We start from the raw sequence: 20,358 nt of genomic DNA, 5'->3' as shown, positions 1-20,358 counted from the left end.
TGAAAAATTTATCTCCACATGTATTGTGCAAATTCTGACAGAGTTCAGTTTGCCATTCAAAATGTGGAACGTTTCATTCTGGAATATTCGGACTGGTCATCTATATGCGACTAACATGAATGTTTTTTTTTTATTTACCGAAGTGTGCCATGCCAGCTGCAGCTATTACAAACTCAAACTATTGATAACATTCTGCCCCCTCATTTACTTAACTGGGGAAACTTGTTTTTGTAATGTGGCAAATAAATGATGATCATTATGATTGATTTAACACCACCAAATCGAAATTATTATACTCTTTGTCAGTGTAAAAGCAATTCTCTTATTTGATTGTGATTTAAAAAGCTGTGAAATACATTAAGATTCATTTTTATGTGAATTACTTACTATGTAAAAGTACAATGTAGTTATTTCATTGGTCTTCATTAGCTTTAATAGTCCAAAATCTCATCTCAGATACATCACAGTATTAAAAGCAATTAATTTGGAAAATGATATGTTCACATAGCTTTTAGGGAAATAAAGATGGGCTTATGATCACTGTAGTAGGACTCCAGGGTACCTGCAGATTGTACAATTTGTGGTACATTTGTGTAAATATGATCTATCTGTGTACGGTAGTCAGTTGTATACTGGTTGATCAACTGATTGTATCCTCTGTCTGTTATCAAACATTTTTTGAGAGCCTTTTGTTCTGTAGTGTCCTGCATTAGATTGATATTGAAATCCCCAAGGATTACAGTGGGTATGGTAGAGTTTGTCAATACTGAGTTATGAAGATGAGTGAGTGCATCAATGAACTGTGAAATTGAAACATTAGCTTTAGACCGATAGATACCAACCACATGAAAATTTGGAATTGGATGGCTTAGAACCAGAACAGTTATTTCTACATTATTAAAGTTTAACCTGTATGGAATTTCAATACAACTCAAATCATTCTTTATGTACACGGCAGTTCCATAGCAAGTTCTCAAGGTAGACTGATTGAAGTCATTTCTGTAAAGTGTAAATCCACTCAGCTGGTATGTTTCATCTGTGTCTGACAAACAAAGCTTTGTTTCAACAAAAATATTGACATCAGCTTTTTGAATGTTGTAATCACTTCGCACATCCTCTATGTGGAGGTGGAGAGATCTTACATCCTGAAACAAGATTGTTTTTGTTTGGGGAGAATCTACATGTACAGTCTCTAAAACTGCTAAAGGCCTGAGGCTTGCTTCTTTTCTGAGTCTGCTCATTTCATTTTTTACTTTTTCGCTGACCTTAATTTTGTTTTCATTCAATTTGAGAATACTAAGTGCAGAACTGTTTCTTACTCTGCTTAAGCCAACGTAATGCATGTGCTCCCTTGTGGATGCTGGAAAATCAACAACTGCTTCATCTAATGTGTCACCTTGGCAACGGTGAATAGTCTTGGCAGCAGCAGGTCTAAGCGGAAATTGTCGCCTGAGAATTTGTACTTGACTTTTTTTACTGATTCGGAATTGTCTTGTTACTTCTAAAACTGGTGTCCAGTCTTTCTTTATGTTTGTCTTGTACAAATGTGCATTTTCTCTGCGCTGCTTTTTGCCTATTTCAGGATGTGGAAATGACACCCAAATAATACTTGGCCTGGTGGAATTGTCAACTCTGTAATCTATGTTCTCTATCACACACTCTGCACCATTAGTGAGTCCATCAGTAACATCAATATTAGTTGTCAAGTCGTATTTTGCGGCAGTTGCTATCGACACTAATGAATATAAGCCCATTGTCTTTGTGGGGTCATCTGGGATTTTATTTTTCATTTGTTTCTTTAGATCATCAGACATATCTCCCACTAAAATGTCCACAGCTTTGATCTGAGCTTTATCAGTTTTTGAGAGAGTATACAGGGCATTGTTGTGAGCATCTACTGATGCATTTGTAGTAAACAAATGAGTGACATTCATTGGGTAATTATCATTTCCTGGTGTTACATTCAAAAGTCTTTGTTTCAACATGGCTATATCATCTTCAGAGTGCTTTCCCTCTCTCAAGCGATTGAGTAGCTCAGCAAACTGCTTATCATCCTTTTGTCTCATGATTTCTGTTAATTCAAAGAGGGTGAAGTATTCTGTCCAAATGTTACTTGCTAAGTCACCATAGCCCATTTGGGAATTTTCAAAGATCCACTTATCAAAAACTGGCTTCAACTGGAAAAGATCTCCCACAGTTATCAAACTTATTCCACCAAATGGTTCCTTAGTGCCCATAATCTGTTGTAATCTTAAATTCAAAAAGTTGAACATTCCACTTCCAACCATAGAGATCTCATCAATAAATATTGCTTTTAGTTTTATGAGTTGTGTTCTAATGGTATTTAGTCTGTCACTATCCAGTGCACAGTACTCAAAACCTCTATTGGCAGGTATCTTAAAAGCAGAATGCAGTGTGTTACCTTTTATATTGAATGCTGCTTTGCCGGTAGGGGCTGTTTTGACAACTTTCACATCATCTGGATTTTCTCCTGCCATACTGTTCAGATATCTTATCAGTGCTTCATACAACGCATTAGTTACGGTACTTTTCCCAACTCCAGCACCTCCACTTAAGAACAATCTTAGAGGGTCATCTTTAGTTTTGACTGAATGTAAGACATGATAAAAAAACTGCCTTTGTTTTTCATTCAAAGAGCGTACAAGTGCATAATAATCGTCATCTGAGACACGCTTTGTAACAAGTTCATCCTGATCATTACTTCTAGGAAAGATACCAATATCATCAAGCAAATCATACTCGCTGTGCTGCTTGTTTTTGCCAGGGTCAAAGCAACCAAATAATTCACTAGGCTTTTCTTTAACAGCACAGTCCTGCTTATTGATATGCTCTGCATTTGGAGCAACATTGTCGAAGTTGCCATGTTCTACATTACTTAGATCCTCCACTGCTTTATCTAGTATTTCTGAATGGCATTCATATTGGTGGCTGTTGTTGAGAACCTCATTCTTAACCTGTTGAAATCGTTCTTGGTAAGTTTTACAGCCATTTATCAAATCCGTACTTTCGTTTCGCCATGGTGTATAAAGCATAAGTTGCTCTCTATAATGATTTTCTGGGTCTTTATCTTTATGGTATCTAACAGATCGGATGATTTTAGCCTTTTTTCGTTTCACTAGTTTCAGACCTCCTTTTAATTTGTATTCTTTTGGTTCATATTCAAGTTCAGTGGCACTGATACTCCTATCAGGGTCATCATCAGTGTTGTCATCAAAATCTCTTTCGGGCAAGAAGTCATCAAGACCTGTGACTAATGGCTTATTACAACTATCAGCATGTTCATCTTTAACACAATTATACCATGCAACAAAGTCAGCCAAGCACAACTTTTCTAATTGTTTTGGTCTTCTTTGATAGCGTTTAATGATGTTGTCAGATTCAATGTCGGGTGAACTGTCAGGCAACTCTTTAAGCTTATCCAATTTCTTTACTAAGAATGTCCTTTCATCTGGAGGTGAGGTGCCAATAAACTGAAAATCTCGGGAGGATCTTCTCAATGGCATTTGCAATACAAGATACACAGCTTCTTGAGCACTTATTTCCACTGCATTTAAAAATTTGTTTCCAATATGCCTTATTCTATTTCTAATACCTTTATCACCAGATTTGGCTTCTTCAGATGCCTTTTCTAGAAGTCTGCTCATACCTCTTTGGCCTTTTGTAATGTAAGAAAGTATGTATGAAGCACATGCATAAGGATCTAGTACATATTGTATGTCCATGTTTGCTTGCCATGCTTTGAGTAAATAAGTGTTATAACTGTTAATCCTTATTTCTGATGGTGCTCTTTTCAGAAATAATGTGTCACGCTTTAGGGTGTGCCTGATAGCTAGGATATAACTTTCTTCAGTTAACTGTAATTTGCTGAGAAAAGTTTGAAATGTGATATCTTCGCCATATTTCATGCTGTCAAGAACCTCTTTTATTTTTTCAGAATTATCTTTAATCTTTTTCTGGTTTTCTTCATCAATGCAGGAGTTTTCAAGCGGTGTTAAAATCATTGTTCTTGGCATTGGTGGCAATGGGAAATTAAATCTACAAATCTTATTCCCTGCCTTCTTACATGTTTTGGCATGCCTGTGCATCTGTAAGTTGACAAGGTCTTCCATTTCACTAGAACTGTCTGGTTTTTGGCAGGTGATATACTTATCAACAAACTTCTCAATTTCTTCATTAGGATCTTTTTCATATTGTGGGGCTCCTTTCACCCAAAATAAACCATGGATGTGTGGGCTACCTCTTTGCTGAAATTCGACTCTGTAAAAATAATCGGCTATTTCTCCTATTGGTATTGCACTGCACTTTAACACATCACTAATAAATAACTGAACCATGTGATCGAAGTTCCTAGAACAGGTGACAGGATCTTTTTGAATAAGATCTGATTTTTGTTTCCATGTCATTTGCTTGATCTCATCATCAGTGTATTCTTTCTTTTCTACAATTCTGCCTAAAGTTTTAAGTAGATGAGTCCACCTTGTTTCAGCAGCTGAGAAGGAGCAAAACCATGTGGGGTTGCCTAGTTGACGAATCATAGCAAACAAGTCTCTTTTGCACTTCTCAAAATAAGGGGGTGAAGATCTAAGATTCTTTAAAACTCTAAAACCTTCATCAAGATGTACAAGCTTATTAAGATAATCCTCTGACTTCAAGTCACCGGCAGTGTATTTCTTTCCCTTGGTCTTACACTTTCTAAGAGCAATGCATGCACTGTCTTGAATTTGTTTGATTTGCAGTTTTTTTAGCTTAAAGAATATGTTTGGGACAGACATTGCTGCTCTTCTATCCTGACACCTTAATTCCCACTTAGCAACTGTGCTATATGTTACTGGTACTTTTCTTTCATTGTTGTCAGGTCTCCGCTTTCCACAGAATATTGTTGGGAATGATAAATATTCAGAATCTTTATCCATGAATATTCCTAATGGTTTGTTTCCTTCTCCTGGTGCAAATGAAATAATTTTATCTGCATTTTCAGCTACATCTGCTTCCTGTAGTAGTGTATCTGTAATACCTGAAGGGCGTTCGGCAATTTCGCACCAGCCATCGCTATCATCATTATCTATGTCTGGATTATCAACATCAACAGTTGAAATACTGTTTTGGGAATCATGTGTTTTATCCTTTGTGACAGTTTCATTAGTTTGCACATCACAGCTTGATTTGTCAGGATTTTGAAGAAACTCCTTCCATTCTTCATGGGTACTGCATTGTAAACTTATGTTATCTACCCATGCATTTTGCACTTCTATGCCTTCACTTTTGAATAAGTCACTTGTGCCTACAAGATATTTGGCTGCATCTAACACTTTCTTAGGTCTAATGTTTTGAAACTGATAATGATGCTTATAACTGAGACGCCTTTTAAGTTTTATTGGAATGGTATGTGATTCATTGATTGGCCTTGGCAGAGAGTGAATAGTTGAATTTACATCACTTGGTACATTGACAATATTTCCATGAATAGACAACTGGCCACCTCTTGGTAATTCGCGAATTTGCATGAATGGAATACGTGGTGATATTAGCCGTTCCTCTAATGGTGTCAAATTTAACAGTTCAGGCTTCTCAGGAAAACTCATTTTATTGGCTTTAGAACAGCTGGGCAATGTGCCTTTCTTTAGATTTGAATGACAAGTTGTGCAAATCCATTCAGTATTGTCTACACTTGTTACCCCAGTGACACAAGAGTCCACAACACCTTGTGAGCAAGCCTTGTACTTGTTAGAATCACATCTGACTACTGAGGACCTGTACCACAACTGGTCACAACAGGTGCATATGTATTCTGGACCACATTTTATACTTTTGTGGAAGAAATTTACCATAGATATCATACTGTTTTCATTTTTCTGCGCTTGTAACTCATCATCATCAATAATTGTTTCAAGTGATAGATTTTCTGGGTTCTCCGCTTTCCGTTTTCTTTTAGACTGTTTGGCAACTTCCCGTATGAGTTCTGGGTTCTTCGCTTTCCGTTTTCTTTTAGACTGTTTGTCAATTTCCCGTATGAGTTCTGGGTTCTCCGCTTTCCGTTTTCTTTTAGACTGTTTGGCAACTTCCCGTATGAGTTCTGGGTTCTTCGCTTTCCTTTTTCTTTTTGACTGTTTAAAAATTTCCCTCAAATGTTCTGGGTTGGTGATTTTCCTTTTTGAGGCAGCTTTGTTATTTTTCTCCCTAGCTGTTTCAATATTTTTGTGTATTTTCTGCAGTGAATTTTCATTCTCTCTTTTTCTAAATTCTGGATCAGCTCTTCTCTTTTTCATGTATTCTCTAATGTAAGCTCTGCGTTTTTCTTTTCTATCAATTAGGTTGTCTTCAACTGATGTTTGACCACATTTTGTCTTGTTTGTTTTTACTACTGTAGATACATAATGCGTTTCACCTATGTGCCCAATGTAAATGTTTGTGCGTCCTCTCGTTACACTTGCTGGTTGCACAACAGTAACAGGTGCAAAAGTTTCATTTGATTCAGTAATATGAATTGACAAATTCAGACAATTGGCCACTGCTTGAATTATAATCGCATCAGCCCATGTTCCCTCACATGACATATTTCTTAAATATCCTTGCCAAGAATAATCAGTATTACTCTCTATAAATTGTTCAGGGTTATGCTGTAAATACTGAACACCAAGACTACGCACATGAAAATGGTGATTAGGATTATCATACAGTTGATGTGAAACAGCTCGAAAAAAACAGTCACCACCTCCACCAACATCAAGTGCGGCTCTATTTAATTCTGACAACCTGGTTTCTAGTGATGAAACTGAATTGCCAACTAAGCTACTACGTGCTTCTGAATTAGTATTTACACTGCAATGATCAGGCCCCGGGTTCTCTTCAACATCACCACTTAAGGATATGACTCTTCGTGAAACATGATAAGTTTGGGCTTGACAACATTTTAATTTATTTAACATTTTCTCATCAACACACATGCAAAACAATGATGAATTCTTATGCTTTAATGTCCTCAGTCGCGCAATAGTTAGGTACAAGCTTGGCCTGACAAAGCACTTGTTTGAAGATAATAAACACCTTGATCTCACAAGCCGTTCAGTGAAATGAGAACGATTACACTCGTACAACATAAGTCTGAGCTTAGATGAACTTGGTATGTACTTCTTAAGGTATGATTTGGCAGCAAGTCGAATAATTTTCGCCTTTCTAAATAACTTGATAAATTTCTTGTATGGAATTCTGGAAGGTTCTCTTTCCCGTTTCCTTCTAGAATGTAACCTACACCTTACCCTTGAATTTCTACATTTGTCCATTTCATCTGTTTGCAAAGCACAAGCACTCGGTGGATTATCAGTTGGTAATTTAAGCACTGGTTTCTGCTCAGTAAACTCAGCTTTATTCTTGGCAACGAAGGCACCGTCAAACTGACCATTCATCAAAGAAGTGTTCCACTCACATGTCTGTTCGGTATCCGGACAACTCGCCCCCTAGAAAATTCGCCCCAGACAACTCGCCCCCAATCTTAAGACAATATTATTTGTCCCCGACTTGTGTTTTGGTAAAAGAGAGTGAAAACCTGAATATTTCTCGTTCTTAAAGCGTGTGGAAAGAGAGACAACTTTGGCAAACTGTTCGTTAGCAAAACGACTCGTAGGCAAAATTGGGGGCGAGTTGTCTGGGGCTAGTTGTCTGGGGGGCGAGTTGTCCGACATTCGTCTGTTCGTGTTTGGCATGGATTTCCTCATGGAGTAGCTGACAGTTTTCTGCATATATACCATTCATTTGCTCATATTTGGTTTTCATTTGTTCATATCTGGTTTTCATTTGCTCATATTTGACTATCATTTGTTCATGTTTAGCTTTCTCGCTTTCCATAGTTATGGCATAACCTCAGCGAGCGGGGGATTCGACACATGTCTGACATGTCTCCTCGCCGTTCAAATTACCCTGGCGAGTCGAGGGTCGTACAGATGTTTCTGTCCCTGAATACTCACAGGACTTATTATGAACATCTACATCAATGCAGGCATCCATTGTGTTACAATATGGACACAATAGATTGTTTATTGACATTGATATGATTCACGTGACATTTGATTATAATATGATTGGCATTACTTTTACATTATACACTCTCGATAGCTTACTGAACGTGTAAGATCACGATAGCAAGAAACTTGATTAAAGCACGATAGATTGACTCCTGAAGAGCCGTCTCTGTGTCTCCTAATAGTAGACCAAACGGAACGTGTTACATGGTGGCAGCGCGTGGTAGAAGTTCATTCTGAAAATGGTAACAACTTCTTCAACGGCTACAACCTCAACAACAACTACAGCAACAGCTGGAACCGGGACAGCGCCCATCACGCACACTACTATGTCCTCTCCAGCGCATGGCCTTAAACCCCCTGGAAAACTCACCACGTCAGGAAATCTGGCAGACGCTTGGAAATCCTACAAACAGGTATGGGAGAATTATTCTCTTATTTCTGGGCTAAACTCGCAAACAGAAGACTACAAGGTCGCATTCTTTCTGCATTGTGTCGGGACGGAAGGACTAAAAATTTACAATGGCTTCCAGTTCGAAAATGAAACCGACAAGAAGATTTTGAACAAGGTTCTAGAAAAGTTTGACGAGTTTACACTGGGCCAAACTAATGAAACTTATGAACGATACGTATTCAATAGTCGAAAGCAAGAAGCACAAGAGTCCATTGATGCTTATGTCACTGCCCTTCGCAATCTAGTGAAGTCATGCAATTTCTGCGAGTGCATGCGTGACACTCTGATCAGAGACCGTATTGTTCTAGGCGTAAGAAACAATACCATGAGAAAGAAGCTTCTGCAAGTGCGAAGTCTAACCCTCAATAAATGTATAGATATTTGTAGAAGTGATGAAGCCACAGCGACCCAGTTAAAAGCTATTTCTGGGGACGATAGCGTGCATAAAATTAGAGATTGGAGACGAAACTTCAAGAAGGATAAATATCCCTCACGCGATACGAAGAATGATCGGAATGTGCCACCGAAACCTCCTGGCAAATCTCACAAGAAGTGTCTATTCTGTGGAGGTGAACACCCACTAAAAAAGGAGAAATGTCCAGCCTGGGGACAGAAATGCTCCGGATGTGGCGGCCGAAACCACTTCAAAAGTGTTTGCAAGAAAACCAAATCTCGCGGAGTCCATGGAATCTCCGACCAGCCAGAAGACGTGTCATCAGAAGAGAGCGACATCGAGCTTCTAGCTGGAGTTGCTATGGATTCTCAAGAGTCTGACGTCAATGCTGTTCGTCACGCTAAAGAAATTTACGCTGAGATGCTTATCGATGACAGAAAGGTCAACTTTCAAATTGACTGTGGAGCATCAATCAACATCATCCCGGCGAAGCACGCAACAAGTCACGAAATCCAGCCGACCACGAAAACTCTGCGAATGTGGAATGGATCTCAAGTGAAACCCATAGGAACGACAAGGCTCATCATGCGTAACCCGAAAACAAGGAAGAAGTACTCCGTAGAATTCGTCGTTGTCGAAAGCAATCTAACACCTTTGATCGGCGCAAGAGCGGCTCAACAAATGGGGCTAATCACCGTTCATGACGAAAATTTCATCGCAGCCTCACCTCCTTCAAAGGAAAATGAGCTACAAATTAAACAGATAACAGCCGAAGAAGTAATAAAGCAATACACAGACGTATTTGACCGTCCGTTGGGAACCTTTCCGGGTGAAGTCCACTTAGAAGTTGACGATAGCGTTAAACCTGTCATCACCCCGACGAGACGAGTTCCTACGGCACTAAAAGATGACTTGAGAGCAGAACTAAATCGATACGTCACACAAGGAATCCTTGCACCTGTGGAAGAGCCAACACCCTGGGTGAGCAGTCTGGCAGTCGCTACTAAGAAATCAGGTGCGCTGAGAGTGTGTATCGATCCACGGCCATTGAACGAGGCGCTGAAAAGAGAAACATACCAGATACCTGTACTGGATGAAATTCTGCCGGAATTATCTCAAGCCAAAATCTTCTCCACTGTCGACCTGCGTTCAGGATATTGGCACTGTGTTCTCGATCAAGAGTCAAGCCTACTCACGACGTTCGCAACACCATTTGGAAGATACCGCTGGTGCCGATTGCCCTTCGGTTTGTCAGTCTCGTCTGAAATCTTCCAGAAGCGAGTAAACCAAGCACTAGAAGGCTTGAGCGGTGTTCTTAACATCGCAGATGACATCCTAGTATATGGTGTTGGAAACAGCGAACAAGAAGCAGTCGCAGATCACAACAGGAACCTCCAAGCTTTACTGAAAAGATGTCGTGAGCGCAACATTGCCCTTAACAGAGATAAGTTAAAGCTCAAGCAAAAAGAAGTGTCTTTCATGGGTCACATACTAACGAGTCACGGTGTGAAGATGGATCCAGAGAAAGCGAAAGCTATTCAAGAAATGCCGAAACCTGAAGACGTTGAAGGCATACAAAGACTTAACGGATTCATCAATTATCTTGCGAAGTTTTTACCTGGATTGGCAGATGTAACGGAACCACTGCGGCGACTAACAAGAAAAGATGTGGAATGGCAGTGGACTGAGGAACAGGAGAAGTCGTTCGAGGAAATCAAGAGGCTTGTGACCACGGCTCCTATCCTAAGCTACTACGACCCCCAATCAGAGCTCGAGATACAATGCGACGCAAGTCAAAAGGGTCTCGGAGCTGCACTCCTTCAAAAGGGAAAGCCAATCGCTTATGCAAGCCGTGCACTCACTGATACTGAGGAGAGATACGCCCAAATTGAAAAAGAAATGTTGGCGATTGTGTTCTCTCTCGAAAAGTTTCATCAGTACACCTTCGGACGACCAGTCACAGTGAGAAGCGACCACAAGCCACTAGAATCTATCCTAAAGAAGCCTCTATCATCCGCACCTCGCCGACTTCAAGGCATGATGATGAGACTTCAAAAATACAACATCAGTGTACACTATGAATGTGGGGCGAAGATGTACATAGCTGATATGTTGTCCCGAGCATACCTCCCTGAAGTAGGACGCGAAGACGACAAAGAATTTGAGTTAGTAAACATGGTCAAGGCCCTCCCCATCAGTGACCGGAAGATACAAGGGATCAGGCAAGAAACAGACACTGACCAAGCATTGCTGGTGGTAAAGTCCCTAATCCTTAAGGGATGGCCAGATGACAAGGGCGATCTACCGTTACAAGCGACTCCCTACTACAGCATAAGAGATGAGCTAACAGTCCAAGATGGATTGATCTTTAAAGGAGAAAGGTTAGTGATCCCTGCCACTCTACGGAAAGAGATGAAAAACAAGATTCACTCCTCGCACATGGGAATCGAATCGTGTCTGCGACGAGCGAGAGACTACATCTTCTGGCCCGGAATGTCTGCAGAGATCAAGCAACTAGTCGAAGCATGTGAAACCTGTAGGACGTTTGAGAACAGTCAACAGAAAGAAACCCTCCTACCACATGAAGTACCATCACGACCCTGGGAAAAGGTGGGAACAGACCTTTTCGAATTCAAAAACAAGAGTTACCTAGTGACAGTCGACTACTACAGCAACTTCTGGGAAGTGGACAAGCTACCTGACACTAAGGCAAGCACCGTCGTCTTGAAACTCAAGAACCACTTTGCCAGATATGGATGTCCAGATACAGTTGTATCCGACAATGGGCCACAGTTCTCCAGCAAAGAATTTGCCACGTTCGCTCAGGCCTGGGAATTTGAACATAACACCATCAGTCCAGGAAACAGCAAAGCGAATGGAAAGGCCGAGTCCGCCGTAAAAACAGCAAAGCGACTCCTTCGCAAAGCATGTGAAGCTGGTACTGACCCCTACTTGGCGATCTTAGACTATCGCAACACACCTACACAAGGAGTGGGATCCAGCCCAGCCCAGCGCCTTATGAGCCGGAGAACAAAGACCCTACTACCAGCAACAAGCAAACTTCTGCAACCGCAAGCCAGCGAACCATCTGATGAGCGAGCAAAACTTGTCGAGCGCCAAAATCAACAGAAGCACTATTTCAACCGCACAGCCAAAGATCTCCATCCCCTCGACAAGGGTGACACAGTGCGCATGAAACCACTCCACCTAGGCGAGAAAAAGTGGCGCAAAGCACTGGTAATCGAGAAACGTGACCAGCGCTCGTACACAGTTGAAACAGCAGATGGTGGAGTGTACCGTCGCAACCGCGTACACCTTCGAAAGACCCAAGAGCAACCACCTATGATCCAACAGCACAACGAACCGTTTCCGCTAGGCAACCCAGCGCCAAGCAAGCCAGCTGAAACGCTTCCTGCAACCAATCCGCCGCCAGAGCCAGCTGAAACCCCCTCACCAATGAGCCTGAGGCCTGCACGTGTTCGAAGGCCTCCAGAACGCTTTAAAGACTATGTGTGCTATTGAACATTGCATGATTGTCGAGCTTATAATTATATCTTATATGTTTTAGCGTTTTGTTATTTTGTTAATCGAAATTGTATTTTTTATTGTTTTTCTAAAAGAGAAAGGATGTTACAATATGGACACAATAGATTGTTTATTGACATTGATATGATTCACGTGACATTTGATTATAATATGATTGGCATTACTTTTACATTATACACTCTCGATAGCTTACTGAACGTGTAAGATCACGATAGCAAGAAACTTGATTAAAGCACGATAGATTGACTCCTGAAGAGCCGTCTCTGTGTCTCCTAATAGTAGACCAAACGGAACGTGTTACACATTGCATAAAATACCCCTGGAATTACACAGCGTAAACAGCTAACAAAAGTGCTTGCCCCAAACTGAAGTTCGAAACAAAATGGCGGATCACCAACGTTTTACCACAACAAATCATGTGCTTTGTCAGGTGACCTGTACGACTACTTCCCGAACACGACCGAAGCACAGTCGATCTACATGTTTAGGATTTGTTCATAAAAACATATTGTTTGCTATAAGTAGAAGCTTACCTGTGTTATGTAATGGGACTTGCGAAGCAGAAGATCAACACAAAGAACACAAACTATGCGAGTCCGTCCCCCGATCCTGTGAGCTTCAATTTCTGAGAAAACCACTGCCGAGCGTCTCCACAGATCCATGATACGAATAGAAAGTATAGCCAGTACAACAATTCATTTGGTGAGTAAATTGAGCCACTTACACTGCAGTAAAACAGGTCATTTGGCCAGTAGATCACCCCATTTACTGCAAGAACTTCTATCGATACACGATCGCTGTGGGCAGATCGCTGTCAAAGCTTGTTTGAGCCTACGGTGGTCGTGGCAGATTATCAGCGGTTCAATGAATACATCTATAAATTTTATTCCAATATTTCCACGTTTGTCAGATTAGCACAAAGGGATAGTCATCAGTCTGCGAATCTCATGGGGAACGGTTCGACGCCAAGAAGGGGTATATTTACTTTTCTTTTTCTTTTTTCTTTTTTTTTTACCTTGGTTTGTCTATTATTTTGCTCTAAATATCTGCATAGGAAAATAAAAGGATTGAAGCCGTGTAGTAATTACACTGTAAATAAAAGCACAACGACGTCTATAGACTAGATTCAGATAAAATATGACGAACTTTAATATTCATAATATTTTCTTGCAAACACGAAACCACGTACGCGATTTTAGCCAACGCTCTGGTTTCTAGATAGATTTGATTTTTGATGGAAGCTTATGTGAAACCCGATTTAATTTTCGAATGCTCCTTCATGTTCGACGCTAGCTCGAAAGATAGACACGAAAGTCATCGATCGATTAATGCTGATTAATGGCTCTCAATGTTCACTTTTTTGGCGGTCGATTACTTAATTCTACACGTAATTGTCAGCCATCTTTTGTTTCTTTGCTTCTGTTTTTTCTTGTAAACCCCTTTAAATTAAAAGACTGCTTTTATACGGCCGCTTTTATACGGCCGCCTTGCTACACTCTTTCTACAAGTATATCTGCTGGTCAGCGGAGTTGCAATGAGAAGTCTACAGATGATGGACCAACCGACCAACCATGGCTACCCACAATACTCCTGAATAAATTCAGTCGTAAAAATGATAGGTCTCCAAACACCTTTATTAGAAAAAACGATTTAATCCTGCCTGATGCAAAAGAAAAAAAACGTTATTTTTTAAAGCGCCCACGCTAATCACGCGTTAATTATGCGCCGTAAGGATGTGCAATGCAATACTTAGGAATGACAGTTAAGACGCCCTCAGATATTTCACGAAACAGCCATATAAGGAGGGAAGCACCTGTACGCACGCCCGCAAGGGCAGTGTGGACATGGACAGCGGGAGTCATCTAAATAAAGACTTTGTTTTTCAAACCTCATGTTTAAAATTGAATATAAACTTCACAGTTTGCTTTAAGTTTAAATTGTTTATCTCCTGTTGCTAAAATATTTTCTTTCATGCAACACTGCAAGTTAACACGCCACCTTAATTAACAAGCTGCGTATGTTGTTTGTATATGGAGGTAGATAATAGTTACTGTATTGAAAAACAAGTTTCTTTCCTGCATTATTTAAACACATGCAGTTTATATAAACGCGTTTGTATACGTATGCAGTGAATGTACAAGTTCGAAATGGATTCTATTCCTTTCCTCGTTGTGGCTTTTGTTTGTAAAATCCTAGCCTCTCAAACACTGGCTTGGGATGAAAACTCTCTGTCTGGTCCCGTAATAACTCGTAATCATCGCCGGCTTAAAGGCTTCACCTTCAACACATTTCACTCCGCTAGCCTGGTATCTTGTGGCTTGCAGTGTCAAAGAAACCCTCGATGCGTTTCAACAAATTTTCGAAAGATTTCAAGTTTGGAAAAAACTAAAGGAATTTGTGAGTTGAACGAGAGAGGAGCAGTGTTGCAGTTCGAAGAAAAAGAACTAGAACACGATGAAGAATCAGTTTATGCTGAATTCTACGACATGAAGGTAAGACAAATATAGTATTGACACGTTCGTTTTTGCTTTGCAAAACTAAAAAACAATCATTTTCTCATATGTACACCTCGAGTTTCGTACATTTTCAATTACTAACATAGAACGTTTCAATCTGAAATGTTTTCAATTTTGCGGAGGCTTTGGATAAACACGGAGAGTTTCTTCTTCACGCGTTGGGTTATAATTACAAAAGTAATATTAAAAAATGATGATATATTTTAAGCTTTCTGGGAAGCTCGATGGCCTAATGGTTAGTGCGCTAGACTCTGATCGAGCGCTCCGGGCTCGAACCCTGGCCGGGGCACTGCTTTTTGTCTTTGTACGGCAAGACGCTTTACTCTCACAGTGCCTCTCTTCACCCAGGTGTATAAACGGGAACTGTCGAATTCAATGCTGGGGGTAACCCTGCAATTGACTAGCATCCAATAAGGAGGGGAGTAGAAACGATGGTAAAATTCTCCGTTTATTGTTCTACAGCACGACTGTCAGCTGACCGGTTGCTTGAATGCAGGCTCATGCACGTCCACTGAAGAGTCGAAAGTCTTCAAGTGTAAATGCCAGGGGGACTGGTGTGGAAACTATTGCGGAGGTAAATTGTCAAATATCTTTACATCCTGGACAGAACCCCGGGGGACAGAACTTATCTGGTACACCCAGGCATTCTCTCTAAAAAGGTGCTGTTCACGAACGAAAGCTGGAGCACAAGAAAATGTTCTATGAAGTCAAAATTGACGTCACTATGTCAAGGCAATTATATATGGAAAGGTAGAATCTGCTGGGTACTGGGTTAAAATGTAACAACATTGGCGGGCTTTTAACTTTGTTCATAGAGCAGTTCTGGAAAAGAGTGAAATTCTTGCTATGAATACGAGTTTCTGTAACGTTTAGAAAGAGCAAAAATAAATTGGCAGGAAAAAATCTCAAAAATAAAATATTAAGCACTGCGCACAGAGCAGATAACACCTGTATGAATGTTAGATTATGCACAGTGGGATATACCGACAGGCAATGCGAGCAAGGCACGTGATTTGCACGAGATAATATATTTATTTTAGGCAGTAAAGTCACGTTTCTTGTCCATCTTTATAGCCGGTAGAACCTGGGGCGCGAGGAACAAGTTGTTCTGGGGACACATGATTTGATTGGCTAGATTTTAAACAAGGGAAATTTTTATCTAGAAAATCAAATTAACCGTTTTGAAATCCCTTTCTTGTAGGGGAATTTAAAACGGTTGATCTGATTGGCTAGATTTAAATTCTCTTTGTTAAAATCTAGCCAATTATCGTTGCTGTTTTGTGAAAATGTGTTAGCCAACAGCACTAGAATGTTAAAAAGGTCACTTTAAGTCCCTAAAGAAAGGAAGACCCAGGGTCTTAACTGAGCTTTTACGGTAAATAAAAAGTGAGAATATTGGATTGTTAAAAGTTATTTCCTAAGCGTTTCGTTTTAAGACAAGCTTCCGCTTTTCAGTGCGTCCAACACCCGTTGGTATGGAAAGCGGTGCTATTCTAGACTCGTGGATAAGCGCCTCATCAGAATACAGTGCCATTTTGGGGGCCCATCTGGCGAGGCTGCACCTGAAGAGAACGGCGTCGCGTTACGGTGGATGGGCAGCTTTGTATTTTGACTACAATCAGTGGCTGCAGGTGGATCTTCAACAAACGACAAGGGTAACAGGCATAGCGACACAAGGGAGAGAAGATTGGCCGCAGTGGGTTACTGAATACAAGTTACAGTATGGTGAAGATGGACACACTTTCACGTTTTACAAGCGAATTGGAGATCATGCCGACACAGTATGAAAATCTTTTCTAAATTAACAACTCTTTACTTTATTGAAGGCAACTCATGTATCTGTGGTTTTAATTTCAGCTTTTTTAAACTACTAGATCCCATCAGTTTTCCTCAGTAGTGGACTATGCGATAAGACATCGCCTTAAAGGGGTCCATATTTCAGGCTGGGGGTATATAAAAGGGTAGAGATTTCACGAGTTGAAGTATATGATAGGGCCTTTCATGTCTCGAACAGATGCACACCTATGAGCTGATTCGTCCAGATATCTGCTGTAGGTATGTGAAAGGGATACCATTTTCTATGGAGGGTACATGTAAAGGTTACCTTTTCTCAAAAACTTTATATAATTAGCTCTCGGGAGGGACTTTTTTGGGACACTCCCCCATACCTTCTCCGCTGCTAGAGTTACGTACAACCTTAAAGCAGAAAAAAACTCAAACAGACTGAAAATTAAGTTCTCGTAAGTAAATACCGTTTTTTATCGAACGATTTTCAATTTCACGCAGGTCTTTCTGGGTAATACAGATACAGATACAGTTGTTTCTCACGAACTAAACCCGATCATCAAAGCTCGCTACATTCGAGTCCGTCCAACTCAGTGGTACCAACGCATATCCATGAGAATGGAGCTTTATACTTGCTAGGGTAGGTTAAGTGTGGGAGGCGCGGTGGCCTAATGGTTAGCGCGCTCGACTCCGAAACGAACGGCCCGGGTTCGAGACCTGGCCGGGGCGCTGCGTTGTGTTCTTGGGCAAGACACTTTGTTCTCACAGTGCCTCTCTCCACCCAGGTGTATAAATGGGTACCGGCGAATTTACTGCTGGGGGGTAACCCTGCGATGGACTAGCATCCCATCCAGGGGGAGTAGCAATACTCCTAGTCGCTTAATGCTACGGAAACCGGGATAAGCTCCGGCTGTATGGGCCTCATGGCTCGGAGACAGACTTTACTTTAGGGTAGGTTAAGTTCTATTTAGTCGCCCCTCCCTCCCCCTCGGCTTATTTCTTTGAGGGAAGTTAAAGGGCTTAAAGAGATGGGGTTGGCTTATTTATGCACATAACATAATAGATGTTTAATTAAGCTGTTAAATGCTTACCTCTATTTAGAACTCTTCTCCATTAACAACAACAGAAAAATAAATCTGATCTATGATTCGCAAATTTTCTCGGTTTATCATTTCAATTGCAGAAAAAAAGGATTTAGGAAAAACTGATCTAGTCAAAGGGTACCATTTTCTTTGGAGGGTACATGAAAAGGTTACCCGTTCTTACAAAAATGCATATAACTGGGAAAAGGTTTGGACCTCTTCGAATAAAACTTTGTTCTTTTTTCCTTCCCCTTCTCCATTCGCCGCTAGAGTTAAGTACAACCCTTGAAACAGATATACATCCAAACTAACTAAGAATTCGTAAGTAAATACCGTTGTTATCAAACAATTTTCTATTTTACGCAGGTCTTCCTGGGAAATACAGACAAGGATACAGTTGTTTCTCACTATCTTAACCCAATCATTGAAGCTCGCTACATTCGCGTCCGTCCGACTCAGTGGAACCAACGCATAGCATTGAGAATGGAACTTTATACTTGTTAGCGTTGATTAAGTTCCAGTTACACCCCACCCCTCCACCCTCTGCCTATTTCGTTGAGGGTGGAGAGTTATAGGGGTTGTGTGTGGCTGACTTTTATTACAACAAATATCACTGTGTACACATAGTATAGATGTTTAAGCTGTCGAATCTTTACTTCAGTTTTTAAAACCCTTCTTCATAAACAGAAACAATAAAAATTAAATGAGGTGTGTGAATAAGACTAGAAAATACAGTTACCCAAACAATCATGTCTCTGTTCGTAAATTATCTCAGTGTGTCATGTCAATGGACCATTTTTGTATTCTTGGTATTGCACTGAAACTAGCTTGCAATGGAGGCTAATGCGGGTAATCTTTCAAATGCAAATGACATGAAGCTCTTTTTAATGATATTCCCCCGCATTAGCCTCCATTGCAAGCTATTTCCAGTCCAATGCCGAGAATACGGAAATGGTCTATTGTGGAAGGAGGTAAAAAAGGTAAACTCTGTGTCCGAGCCAAGTGACCCATACAGCCGGAGCTTATCCCGGTTTTCGTAGCATTAAGCGACTAGGAGTATTGCTACTCCCCCCTGGATGGGATGCTAGTCCATCGCAGGGTTACCCCCCAGCAGTAAGTTCGCCGGTACCCATTTATACACCTGGGTGGAGAGAGGCACTGTGAGAGTAAAGTGTCTTGCCCAAGAACACAACGCAGCGCCCCGGCCAGGTCTCGAACCCGGGCCGTTCGACTCGGAGTCGAGCGCGCTAACCATTAGGCCACCACGATTGTGGAAGGAGGAGGACTTAGTAAAAACTGAAGTTCGAAAGAGAAAAGGGTTAATAGGAGATCTTTACGGCACATGTTCTTTCATTAATAATGAATATAAAAGCACTGGCGCAACAGGTCGGCAAAATGGCGCATCCCCTTTTCTTACAGTGAAGTAATTGTGGCTTGGAACGGAAAAGAACATTTCTTTTATCGATGTCCCTGACCGTTTTTATTCCTGACATTCGCAATTTTTTTTTCTTTTCTTAAAAGTCAGCGGAGTTCAACGTCTCCGCAAGCCACTCCATGTCCAGTCATTTCCTTTCCGAAAGCGCGGGAGGAAAGCAGAGGTTTGGTGTAGTGGCGCGAGAGAATCTCCTCCCCTCCCCTCTTCCAATTTTTTTGGCTCCTTCTCGCCAAAAGTTTTCGCTCGTCGTTCGCTTCTCGCGCTTGGAAATGAAACGACTGCCTGCACTGAGATTTTCTTACAAACTTTGCCTATTGAATTAACTTAAATTTTGCCTATAAAAATTTGGGAGGTGGGGTTTGGCATACTCTTTTAGTCGGAGCAGCACCTTGTTTATACGCAATAATTCCTCTGTAATATCATCAGATTGTATTCATACTTGCTTGCTCAATTCACGTTTCTGACGATTGTTTCTTAGTCTACGCTGGGCGAACCGGCTATTTACTAGACAGACCGAAAGAAAGTTATTGGTCAATTCAACACAAGAGAAAAAAATGATAGGTCACCAAACTCCATCACGAAAAAAAAAAAGGTTTACCTGACTGATGCATAAAGAAAAAAAGCCGCTATTTTTTAAAGCGCCCACGCTAATCACGCGTTAATTATGTGCCGTTAGGATGTGCAATGCAATACTTAGGAATTCGACAGTTAAGAAGCCCTCAGATATTTCACGAAAGAGCCATATAAGGAGGGAAGCACCTATACGCCCGCCCGCAAGGGCAGTGAGGACAGGGACAGTGGGAGTTACATCTAAATAAAGAATCAATGGGAAATTCTCTCTAGTTCTTCCAGGTGTAACTTAAACAATAACAATATTTTTTTCAACACTTAAGAAAACTTTAGCCTAAACTTGTGGCGTGTATATATATAAAATGGACTGTTATATTATCCTGTCTCGTTATAAACTTCCTGAAATAAAATTGCCTTTCTACATAGTCTATGAAAGAGCTGATTTTGTCCCATCTCCTTTTACAGTCGCCACAAAACAACAACAAAATTTTCTCGTGACGGGTTTAAAAAATCCAAAGGTTTTATTGTCCTTTGTTTCTC

The 20,358-nt window shown here is 40.7% G+C and overlaps 3 protein-coding genes across 5 annotated transcripts in view; 2 read left to right on the top strand and 1 right to left on the bottom strand.

The window, feature by feature from the left end:
• LOC144648141 (EGF-like repeat and discoidin I-like domain-containing protein 3) overlaps positions 1-20,358 on the top strand; it is a 200,767-nt gene that overhangs the window by 49,833 nt on the left and 130,576 nt on the right. The window lies entirely within an intron of this gene.
• LOC144651392 (uncharacterized) lies at positions 501-7,449 on the bottom strand. Its single transcript, XM_078511322.1, has one exon. It carries the CDS (start codon positions 7,422-7,424, stop codon positions 501-503), a length of 6,924 nt encoding a protein of 2,307 aa, XP_078367448.1. The 5' UTR covers positions 7,425-7,449.
• Positions 14,563-20,128, top strand: LOC144652223 (retinoschisin-like). 3 transcript variants are annotated; one of them, XM_078512236.1, is made up of 5 exons: positions 14,563-14,922; positions 15,409-15,520; positions 16,402-16,727; positions 17,233-17,371; positions 19,972-20,128. In XM_078512236.1, the coding sequence occupies exons 1-4, from the start codon at positions 14,563-14,565 to the stop codon at positions 17,368-17,370; spliced, it is 936 nt and encodes a 311-aa protein (XP_078368362.1). In that variant the 3' UTR covers position 17,371; positions 19,972-20,128. The 3 variants fall into 3 exon arrangements, with proteins under 3 accessions (XP_078368362.1, XP_078368361.1, XP_078368360.1); XM_078512235.1 differs by lacking the exon at positions 19,972-20,128 and adding an exon at positions 17,687-18,309 and having other exon boundaries at positions 17,233-17,375; XM_078512234.1 differs by lacking the exon at positions 19,972-20,128 and adding an exon at positions 18,180-18,287.

This window comes from Oculina patagonica, chromosome 4 (genome assembly GCF_052425735.1).
Source record: "Oculina patagonica isolate OP01 chromosome 4, crgOcupat, whole genome shotgun sequence".
Lineage (NCBI taxonomy): Eukaryota > Metazoa > Cnidaria > Anthozoa > Scleractinia > Oculinidae > Oculina > Oculina patagonica.
Note: the sequence above shows the minus strand (reverse complement) of the source record. Positions and strands in the feature narration are given on the sequence as shown.